We start from the raw sequence: 12,152 nt of genomic DNA, 5'->3' as shown, positions 1-12,152 counted from the left end.
AACTAAACTGTTATGTGAGCTTTAACTGCTTCAGCAGCAGAAATTGGCTTTAAACAAACACCTGCAGGCACTGTGGCCCGAAAGGACTGAATTTGTTCACCTCATATAAAATAATAACAATATTCTGCAAAAATACTGATTTCCCAAAAACGTACAATAAGCAGTATTTGTTTGCTTGGTAACTTTGACTTTTTGCTTGTTAATGCTCTTGTGCTAGTGTAACCTTTCTTAAACAACAAAGTTAAAAAGTTAGGATCTTCAACAGATAAATAAATCTTGTCTTTTTACATTCTAGAAAAAACATTCTTTAAACATAAAGGAGCACAGTGGGAGTCGACAGCTTAAAATTCCATTGGACACAACGAATAACCAACTGGATCTCATTTTGAAAGGCCAATATATGAGTCCGGAAACAATGAAAGACATTGTCACTGACACTAAAAGCATTTCCGTTATCGCAGCAAAAAGACGATCCCTCATCCAGTCCATTGACTCAACAGTTGGAGTCCCTGTAAGGCACGGCAAAAGCCTAATATCCATGTATTCTCTAGAAGGCGTAGAGGAAGAATCCCTGGAGAGAGCCGTGTCTGAACCCAACAGAATTCCCAGCACCGCAATAAAGCCATCAGTCAGCGCTGAAAATCTTACTGTTGGGTACTCAAAGGATCTTGACACCAGAAAAACTTTCATCCGGCCCATTGCCAGCTCACAGTCAAACATTAAGAAAGAAAGAAGGAAAGCATACAACAGGGGCGAGACTGTTGAAAGAAAGCCATGGAAAAAACGCTCAACATCTTTTGAAGTCAATGTACAAAGGGTAAATGTAATTAAAGATATCATGAGCTTGGTCACTAAGGCAAAACATTTGTTTAGAGGACAAAACTCAATTGCCTTGTGCCTTCTTTATTAGTGACAGCACAAAGTGTAAGCTTATTTGAGACATAACATTTAGCATGTTAGTACAGAAGATTTGACTCGTATATTTCAATTTATTGCTTTCTGGCAGAGAAGACTTGTTATTAATTTATTTCAAAAAGTATTTTTAATTCATCTATTAACTCCTTTTCTTTACCTGTATAGTCGAGTATAAGAGTGTGAATAGCAGAGTCTATCTTGATAACACCATACTCGCAAGTCCATCACTCTGTCTTTAGTTTCTTTGTAAAATTTATAATGGCTTGACAAGACACTGTCATGGGGAGATTTGAATAATCTGACTGCTACTCATTGTGGTGTAGTGGATTGTACTGCTGCCTTGTGGATCCCATACCAGGCCTTTTCCATACAGAGTCTGGATGCCCTTTCTTTTCTCTGTGGGTTTCTCCAAGAATATCCTGGTATTTTTTTCCTGTGTACCCACAGCATACATGTTAGCTTCATTGATGACTGTACGTTGAACTCTGTACATGTGACAATACCAACACAACTACTGAATTGACCCCATTTGAGTGATCTAAAGTGGGTCTTGTAATAGACTAGCACCTTATCTAAGATTATTTCCTAGCTTGCCCCCCACATCCCTGAATATCCTAATATATTATGTGATAATATATTAAATTCCTGTATTAAGATGTCAATCAAGTAATATCTCCATTTACCAGATGGACATTTTTCATGAAATTGAATGAATGCTTTCTTTTTAATTTTTTAACAAGCATTTGAAATCAATTAAAGTTATGGAAAAGCATTCAAACAAAAAAATATTTTGGGACAGATCTGGTAATAATATTCATGATGTTACCTTTGTCTTAGAGTTCATGTCAGCTATTTTACATTTTATTTTTATTTAAAACTGTATTTTTACTTTGTGGCTGACTTTTTCCTGAAAGAAATATAATACAAGCATTCTGACAATATCTGCCATTTATTTTACTGTAACAGAACATCACATTCTCAAACTCCCTTAATCCTACTCAGGGTTCTAAGGTTGTGAAGCCTTCATCACACTCACAGAAGGCCAGCTTAGTATCACAAGTTGACATGACCTGCATTTTTTAGGGATGTGGGACTAAAACCCACGCAGGTGTAGAAAGCAGGTATAAAGTCTACACACACAACATCCAGGTGCAGAATTCAAGGCCAGAGCTTGGAATCCATAAAGCAGCAGTGATAACAGCTAATCTACTGGATAGTTTCATTTTGGTGCTGTCCTTATACAGAGGGTTCAGAATTAGGGCAGCATATATGCATGATGTGAGCAGCACTGGTCCAAAGGTTGTTTGACAGTATGCCTCAGCAGTGCACTATAGTGTGTTTTATTATATAAGCAGTCATAAAATTGAAAGCATAAATTATTGAGAGAAAAGCATTCATGCATAATTAGTGATTGTTATTTCTAGTTGATAGAGAAAGTTAATGTGTGTAGCTTTATTAATTAAAAAAACACATGAAATAAGGAAATTCTATTGGTAATAAAGCATGTATTTTCTTATTGCCACCTCTTTAGAAACCAAAGAGGCACTCCTCTGGAACTCGCATTCAAGAGATCACTTATAACAATAAACTTCTGCAGACTTTGCAAAACAACAGTCCCTATCTGCCATCAAAACGCATTGGTGTGCCTACAGCCTCACCCAGTGGAAAGTCCAGTAATCCAAACAACCAGCATTCAGGTATGTAAGAAATTTACATGTTGTTTTGTCCAGTAGTGCCGAATACTCTTGTTACTGTCAATATATTTTGTGATGTTTTTGGAGGAATTATAATGTAACATGCAATTGTTAAACTTCAACAAGGCAAACTCTCTACATTTTCACGACAGTCCATTGGGAATTTTGATAGATGTAAATTTTGAACTTACTGTTTCCCCTCCATTGATGGTGATTCCTGCTAAAGAATACAAATCTCTTTGTTCTCATAAATCTTGTTCTCACTTACTAAGCAGCTAACTGAATGATACTGTAATGATACACATGTAAACTTGTGGTTATTATGCTAAAGAAAAGACATAAGAACACTGGAAGCTGGACATTCTTACATGCTAAGGGAACTGAACCTCTTTAGTCTAGAGGAGAGAAGGCTACATGCCGGCCTAATCTATGTCTTCAAATTCTTGAAGGTATCAATATAGTTGATCCAACAGAAACTTTCTTACTTATTAAGTGCACTCAGCAAAAAATCAAAAAGCATGTCTTCGCACAAGATGGAGCCTTCAGAATCTGGTCAAAATACTAAAAGAAAACCCTGTAGACTTTTAAAAAATTTGTGGAAGAGACAATAAGGCAACTTAGCCATTACTTACCATATATACTCGCTTATAAGTCGGGTCTTGAAACCTGAAAAATCGATCATAAAATCAGACCCGACTTATACGCCCATTCGAAAATGCAACATTTAATTTTTTTTCTTCTTGCCTCCTCCAATCTTGTATCCGTTTCTCAGACACATCGAATTTTGTTGCAGCAGCGCAGTTACCAATTTCTTTCGCTGCTTCAACGACATTCAATTTAAAACCAGCTTCATATTTTCTTCTGATCAAATGCTCCTTTGTAGATACGATAAAGGTGTATGATGGTGTGAGATGCAAAAAACACAAATAAGTGCAAACGTTGCTTCAGAATGGTTCAAGTATTACTGTATGGTCACGTAGGCACAATAGAGAGAGAGGGTTGGAGCACACGCAGCCGATACTGTAAAAATTGTACCTGCTGTCTCCAAGTCTTTCTGGAGCTCTTTCTGAGTGGTCCTTGGCTCTTGGGCTACTCTTCTGACTCTCCTTCAGACTCTCTGGTCAGAATTTTTGCGAGGAGCTGCTGTGAGTGGTGGTTGATGGTGGAGTGATGTTTCTTCCTCTTGTGGATAATGACGCCAATGATGCTTACCAGAAAATTTGGAAGTTCTGAAATACAGTATGTCTGTAACCAGTTCCATTGATATGGTTTGCAACAATCAGATTGCGATTGTCTTGGAAGAGCTCTTTGCTTTTACCCATCAAGAGATGTTTCTTGGGTGACACCTTGGTAGCAAAACACCTTTTTATAACCCATCAATATGTACTAACCCAATTGATATCAATTTGCGCAGATAGGAGATGGAATTACTTTGTAACTACTTGCAGATTTCAGCCGGTTCCTTGCCTTGGTGTACTGCTTTTCCTTAGTGTGTTCAATTCTTTTTGCCTGTGTCATTCCACTTTATTTCACATTCCTTTATTTATGGCCTTTAATGTTGTGAATTCTTTAGTCAGTCAGTCAGTCAGTCAGTCATTTCCCAACCCGCTATATCATAACACAGGGTCATGGAGGTCTGCTGGATTCTTTATATTTGTGGATTTCTTGAGTTAATACCAATGTTCACTGAAATAAGTAGTGAACGCATCAACATTTTATTTCCCCCACTGTCCTTTTGTACTTTTTAACAATGATAACTTCTTGTTTGACTATGGATTTTGACTATAGATATTGTTATGACTATGCTCTAATATAATGCTTGAATGTCTGCTAATGTATTTGTGAGACCATCTAATCCAAGAAGCATGCCGAATGCAACCAGATGTGTGGATTATGATAGTATTTTGTATGCACTCATTCCAGTAATTGATAATCGTGTACTCACATTTAATAGAAAACTACTAAAATGTCCCATTACCATTTTTTTTCAAAGTCTGTTACTAATTTCTACTTGTTTATGGCTCAAGATAAAAATAATGAGTATCATAAAGACTACTTTTAATGGGGAGTTTGTGCCCATCCGGACAATATTATGTTAAAGGTAGGGAACAAGCCCAAGTAAAAAGTAATCAGCTTCATGAAGTTTAGACTTGGCTGTGTTTTTCCTTTGGAATAATTCCGTGAAATACCATTCAGCCCTTATTTCACTTTTTAGGAATGTGATTTTATGGGAAACAGGTGGATAGAAAAAAGGCTATGGCAGTAAACATTCTGGCAGGCAGACTCTTTCCCAACTTGGGTGCCGCACAGGCAGGTGTTTGACTCAGGGTAAGCCCTAGAGATGTTGTATTCTTCATGGCCACTAGTGGGAAGAAACATTTCCCTGCTACTCAGGCTTAGTAGAAGTTTATCATTTGCCTCAGTCTCTGTGGAAAGGATTATAACTCTGAAGTCTTCTCTGTGCCAGAGGTACTCCAAGGCATAACTTAAGAGGGCCTCCAACTCCAAAGTCAAACAAAGTTGGAATAGGTAATGTAGTGGAGGAGGAGAAATGATAGTATTGATTATATTCTCTAAAAGCAATGGCATAGGTTTTTTATTTTCTACTTTATTTGTCGGTGTTTTTGTTCTTTTTCTCTCCCTTGTATTTTGTCTGCTATTTCATTGTTCTTCCTAATCTTGATTTGGCAACAATGTTGGCAGTCCCAAATGCTGGATTAACTTGATATATATCCAGCATTTCTAACATAGCATAACACTGGTTTAGTGGTTCATCATTGTCACATGTATAGAATACAGTTAAGCTTTTACTTACATGTGCTAATGAGCATGAAACCTGTTGCCACTCTCTGGTGCACTCTTTGGTACTTTGAAATGTCTGTCCTCCTTACCTGAAAAATCTCAGAACACAGTTTACGACGACATCTTTATAGCATAGCCTAACATTCACAAATAGAGCCTACCACAGCCTAGTATAATACAGTATGGCCTAACATAGCATAATATAGCCTATTACTGCTTAACGTAACCTAGCATTCTCAATTCTGCCAAATTCAGTTCGCCAAATCAGGGTTACAGGGAGCTAGACCTGACCTGGACAACTGTGTACAAGAAATTTGATTATACAGTAATAGAATGTTAAATGTATAGCAGTATTCAGCAGTATAAAACAGCAAAGAATGTTCCTGACATTTCATAGCATAAAATGTTAGCAGATCCAAAATTAAGGTGACCTACTTTCCCATAACAGCTTCTGATTGCCTCTGCTAATGAAGCCTCTGTCTTTATATGTTAATCTGAGCACATTATAAGTAGGTCAATATGACCTACTTTGCCAGTACAGACACATTGATTGGTTTTTGCAGAAATTGCTTTCTTTTGTTCACAGTTGATGACTAAAATACAACATCTGCTTATTAGCCAACTGTCAATACCCTTAAGTCATGATTGGCTAGTACTGATCTTTGTACCAGATGTCATGAGATTTCATGAGTCTAAAAGCTGATTTTTTTCTTGCCAATATACTGCACGGTTTCAATACAAATAAACTTTATGCTGTATGGCTCATTCCTGTAATACATACAGTATAATTCACAGGTACAAGTACATAGTTATAGCATAATTTGTTATATGCTGTTTCTAAAAATAGAGCAAATGCAAGAACACTGAATCATTTAGAGTCACACATTAACTTGGAGGTAGAAAATGAACTGGCAACCATGAAGTTTAGAGCTCACTGCTGAGCACTCAACTTATTTAAAGATGCTTACGGATAATCTGAAACTTTGATCTTACCTCTCTGTAGAAACAAAACAAAAAAAGATTGAGAATTCAGCCCTAAATCCAAAAAAGAAATGTATGATTGTGTAATTTAAGTTTTGTTGCAGAGCACCAAGTAAGAAAATAAAAATAAATATTGTTTTTCTTTCTCTGTGAATATGCTCCTTTGTCAAGATCAGACCCACAAATTACAGTGTGTTCATTTTTGATAAAATGTCTGCAAAAATAGAAGATGCTTTATCACTTCCTGTGCTTGTTGCCTAGATTTCTGTGAACTGGCACGCTAAGGCTTTGCTATTTTGTAATGTACTTGTGCCATCCATCGTTTCTTTAAAATTCACAACAAATTCTCCAACAATCCATCCCTTTTTTAATCCAGTTCAGGGTCACTTGAATAGGAATTACAGGTCACTCTCACATGTTTGTACCTGGTCATACAAGGCGGTGCAGAGTTCTGATATTTCAGTTTGGTTCAATTTAATGTGACCTAGTGATCTGTACTGAAAACTGGCTTAGATCACCCAAATAGATATAAAACAGAAAGGAGAAATGAACAGTAATATTGAGATAAATTACATTCTACTATTTACAGTGAGACAATAATTGAAAAATATGTAAGAAATGTAGGAAAAATCACCATAACAGAAAACGAATCAAATAAAATCTTTGGCCAATTAAAAATCTTAATGTTATTGGAGAAAATAAACTTCAGTGGGAGCTGAAGTCCTTTGGTTTACCATATATACTCACATATAAGTCGGGTCTTGAAACCTGAAAAATCGATTATAAATTCTAACCCCGACTTATACACCCGTTCTAAAATGCCACACTTAATTTTCTTTTTTTTACATCTGCTTGCCTCCTCCAATCTCGCATCAGTTTCTCAGACGCATTGAATTTTGTTGCAGCAGCGCAGTTGCCAATTTCTTTTGCTACTTCAACAACTTTTAATTTAAAACCAGCTTCATATTTTCTTCTGATCAAACACTCCATTGTAGATAAGGGATTCTATTACGATAAAGGTGGATGAGGGTGTGAGACACAAAAAACACAAATCAGAGCAAACGTTGTTTCAGAATAGTTCGGGTATTACCGTGTGGTCACGTAGGCACAATACACAAAAAAAAAAAAGCGGTGTGCTCCGTGGTTACTCTCAAAGGTGAGCGTTAGCATATCATAATCCTTTGTACCAATAGTGTGAGTTTTCCGCATTCGACTTATACGACCGACATTATACAATACCAGAAATTATACGATAAATCAATTCCCGACTTATCTGCAGGAGAACTTATCTGTAAGCACGTCTATACGGTATTTAGAGTCAAAGTTTAGCTGCTCTCCCCCGCAGGGCTACTACTGTAGCATATGAGGCATGTCGATTCTATGACAGAAATATCATAATACATAATATGTAGTAGTAATATGACTTGAAAGATAAATGGGCAGAATAGTATCACTGATTTTGTTTGTCATAATAAACCATATGAAAATACTGTGTAAATACAAAGACAGTAAAAATGCTATTAAAGTAAATTGCAATTGAAGTCCTGTAATATCGTAGGATCATTACACATCCATAATCAATTAAACAATTTTAAATCATATACTTGAAAGCCACTCACAGTGAGCACCATTAAAAAGTGTTACAAAAATTAAGAAAAAAAACCACAATGTAAGTAACACTTTGTAACAAAATTATAAGACTCTTGAAAAGCAAGCTAAGTCACAACATCAAATCAGAATTAAAATATATAATCCTAGTGTTTATAGGAATTAATTGATTTGTAGAACTAGCAGACAACATCATAGCTTCAGTATCTGTAGAGTAGAAATAGCAGAGCCATTTCTATAATAATTAAATGCGCAAATAACGCGTCCAAAAAGCAATGCATCAGAGTTAGTACACATGTGTGAGTTGAATGTGAAGATTAATGAAGCCTTAAAGATTAGTCCAGGAACGCAGTCCCACAGTGCTGGAGGGCACAAAAGTGAATGTGTGTACTCTGAGAGATGTTGTAGCAGGTCTATGAGTCAGTGATAAGGACGGAGTCAGAAGATCATACATGCCAGTGCAGTGAATAAAAATCAGTAACAAAAATGACTGGAATACAGTTAACAAAAATGATTTTTCATTAGTATGTTTGTTAATTCAAATTATTTTACTTCCAATTATTAGAAATGATGCCACTAATTATTTTTTTCTGGAAAAATAATATGTGTTGTATACTGTAAATGCTTTTGTAAATGATCACATTAATGGACCATGGCTGGTTCTTGCCTTGTGTTTAATGACACCCAGATAGCATATGACTGGTCCTGACCATTTATTTTTTAAACCTATGAAATGTGATTATTAAAAAGTATATTCTGATAGATTACACGTCTGAAGAAATGCCATTCTTTGTGCCTTGGGGAGGTAAAGGAATAGGTTGCTCAGTCTTTTTTGCTGTTTTATTCAGTTGCTTTAAAAAAATAATAATAACTCACACCTCAGCTCCCCCAGTGTTTGGATTTCTCAACAGATTTTAATATAGGACAGCTAATACTACTTTCACTAGATCTACATGTGTTTGAATATTTCAAGTCATTTAAGGGCCTAGAAGTCAGTACTGTATTACAATTTTTTGATCAACCACAAATTTATTGGAAACCAGTATTAATTATTCCAAGTCTTTAATAATTAACTGTATAGAAATTAGATCAACTTCCAGATATAGTGCTTTGGATATTGAACTTTAACCGACCATGTTGTCTATATGACAACATTTGTTTATTTAGTACATGTTGATACAAAACTTTAGCTCAAAGTGTTTTACAAGAAGTAGAAGAGTTACAATCATAAAGAAAGTAAAACTGAATAGTATATTAACTCTCCTTAATTTAGATATAATAAAGATATAAACATTGTAAACGTCGTCCCTGCTGCTTTAGTCGTTAAGTTGGGCAGATACTCTTGAAAATTGTGAGAATTTAGCAGTAGATAAAAATTGAGGCTTAATCTGGAATTGGCTACTCAATCTCTGCATTAATGAAACACCTCAAGTGTCGTGCTGTGCTATGAATCACTGAGTTACCACTGGGATAAATGCCAATTATCTGAAAAATGATTACCTCAGATAAATCAATTTTTGCTGATTGTAGTTGAACAAAGTATTAAACTATTCTTACTGAACAATATATCGTCATCATATTTTTGATTTTGATTTGATATACTTTGTTAATCCCCAAGGGGAAATTGTCTTTTCGCATGACCTTTGGGGGTCAGTAATATGTGCCTGCTTAGGTTTTATTTGATAATATTTCTCCTTAATTGCCTATATGTATATTGTGGAGTCTGTCCCGGACACAGACAGGCGGACACCAATAGTTCACCCAACACACGTCTGTTATACATTATTATTATTTACAAAGTGACACACAACCCCAATACTCCCCCAAAGTCTGGGCCCTCCTCTTCTCCCAGACTCTGTCTCTCTTCCTCCCAACTCTAACCATCGAATGGAGGGAAGCGGCCCCTTTTATACCCACCCAGATGTGCTCCAGGTGCCTCCCATTAAGTGACTGCTGGCACTCTCCGGTGTGGCAGAAATGCTGGCTGTGCACCCGGAAGCACTCCAGGTGTCCCTGGTCGTCTTTCCCCCAGCACTTCTGGGTGTGGCAGAAGTGCTGAGGACCAGGGCTCTTCAGGCATCGGGGCCCCCCCTGGCAGTGACCATGGGCCTCTATAGGGTTGAGCTTCCATGCTCTGTTCCCGTGGTCCCCAAAGCCACCAGGGCGGTTGCCCCCTCATGGTCTGGAGGAGGAGAAAACCCTCCTCCGGTCCTTCTGGGCATCCCAGCTGGGTACCACCCCCAGCCACTTGCCACAATATTTTTTTAATGCCCACTATGAAAGTATATTTTTAATATCCACCCATCCGTTCATCCCCTGCTGAAGCCACCACCACCATGTCGGGCCTGTTTTAAAGTTAATGGGACCCAAACTTTTTTCTAGCAGTGCAATTTGTTGCTGTGGCTGAGATGCCAGTCCCTCACAGGGCACACCCACGCTTGCTTTTTACAGTAGATGAGCCAAGTGACTTGTCAAAAATCTCTTTGCAATGTGGAAGGAATGATAGCCGCTCAAGTTGCACTATTTAAACAGCCTGGGCACAAGTATGGTGAAATAGCCAAATCATCGCCCTGCTGGAGTGCTTAAATGAATTATTGTGAGTAAGCTGTTTTTTTTTTTTTAGGTGAATCTCATTTGCAGATCCTTCAAGTAACAGATACGCCTCCATCCAATATCTATCAGAATAATGCGGAAGGAAAAAAGGGACACATTGTCCAAAAGCGATTCAGAGGTATTAACAAAGGTGTGTATTTTATTATTTCCAAAATACTTTGCCTGGCTTCTGAATCTTTCACATTTGAAACTCCAATCTTTTCTATTTTAGAAGAATTGTTGTTTTATTAAGCTTTATTCATCATTTAAAAATGATGCCTGAAATATTTTTTCTTAAATATTATGTCATCTAACATAACTCTAACTACCCTAGGTTTACTTTAGATTAATTATGAGCTGTTATATTGTATAATGAAAGTATGTTTGTATATTGCAGAATGGAAGTGAAATTGTCTCAGAATATAAGGGACTTGAGCTGAGTTTCCAGCTCTGCTGCTGTCTGTATATAGTTTGAATCTTAGTTTGTATTTTATTATTTATGCAATGCTACTTGTACAAAACCTTCATTTTTTGAAAGTGTGCCATGTGCCTCTAAGGATCTCAGGACTATAGCATAGGGCATTTTTCCTTATGATGGTATTAGGGAGCTCCCGGCCTGCAGTTTTTACTCTTCCCCACAGATACCTCAAGTATATGTAGCTTATTGATGGTGTCAGGACTTTAATAAACACACTTTAGACTTTACACAGTGTTGGCATCCTTGAACAGAGTTTGACTGTCTTCTCAGTGAGATCTGTCTTTGTGTCGGGATAGAAGTCTGTGGAAACCATAATTCAATAACACCTCAACTCAGCTATTAGCATTGGAAAATGATAAAGTTTGATTTTGAACAAATGTATTCCAGAGATTTTTCTCTACAGAGTGGATGATTTTGTGTATATTGTGCACATTTCTGGCCTATTTTTTGCCTAGTTGGGGAACGGGAACTTAAATCTTTGAATCAAGGTATGATTCTTCATTTTCTGCGTAATAAATATATATATAGGGTGACACATGAAAGAGAAGCCCTGTGTGTGGTAAGGAGCCCCACCCTGGTTTTAGTTTAGCTAGCGGGACTCTCTGCTGATGTTTCAACATTATGTGTTTATTTTGCACATACCAAGTATTTTTTTTTATAATAGGTTTGGAATTATTTTATAGCGTGCTGGCCTCATAAGAGGAAATACCCTCAATGAGAGTAAGTTGAATTGAAATTAATTAAACTTTAATCTGCAAAGCATCTTTGTTTTTGGAAAAATACGTACTTGGCACACATCAGACTGCTTCTGTTAATTAATTTTATTGTAAGATTTCGCATTTAAGACAAATTATTAAATTAGAAGGCTTGTTACTACTTACAATCTATCAATTTACACACATCTTCAAATATTAACCAGTGTTCCTTCTGTGATATTAGGTATACGTGACATACCGCAATTGATTATTAGCTGAGATGTTGCTGTTACTATTCTCCAGATATTTTTAAAGTCATCAGCACATTGTTCCCTAACTGTGACAAAATGATTCAAAGCAGTAATATGAAAGGTGTCTGTACTCAAA

At 36.7% G+C, this 12,152-nt stretch overlaps 1 protein-coding gene across 1 annotated transcript in view; it reads left to right on the top strand.

Moving 5' to 3' along the window:
- Window positions 1-12,152, top strand: part of si:dkey-26i13.8 (kinesin-like protein KIF19) — a 74,949-nt gene that overhangs the window by 61,558 nt on the left and 1,239 nt on the right. Inside the window, exons 18-20 of the mRNA XM_039774902.1 lie at window positions 296-817; window positions 2,447-2,612; window positions 10,624-10,743. Coding sequence (XP_039630836.1) covers window positions 296-817; window positions 2,447-2,612; window positions 10,624-10,743 — 808 coding nt within the window. The remainder of the gene's footprint in view (window positions 1-295; window positions 818-2,446; window positions 2,613-10,623; window positions 10,744-12,152) is intronic.

This window comes from Polypterus senegalus, chromosome 13 (assembly GCF_016835505.1).
Source record: "Polypterus senegalus isolate Bchr_013 chromosome 13, ASM1683550v1, whole genome shotgun sequence".
Taxonomy (NCBI): Eukaryota; Metazoa; Chordata; class Cladistia; order Polypteriformes; family Polypteridae; genus Polypterus; species Polypterus senegalus.
This window is presented reverse-complemented; position numbering and strand designations above follow the sequence as displayed.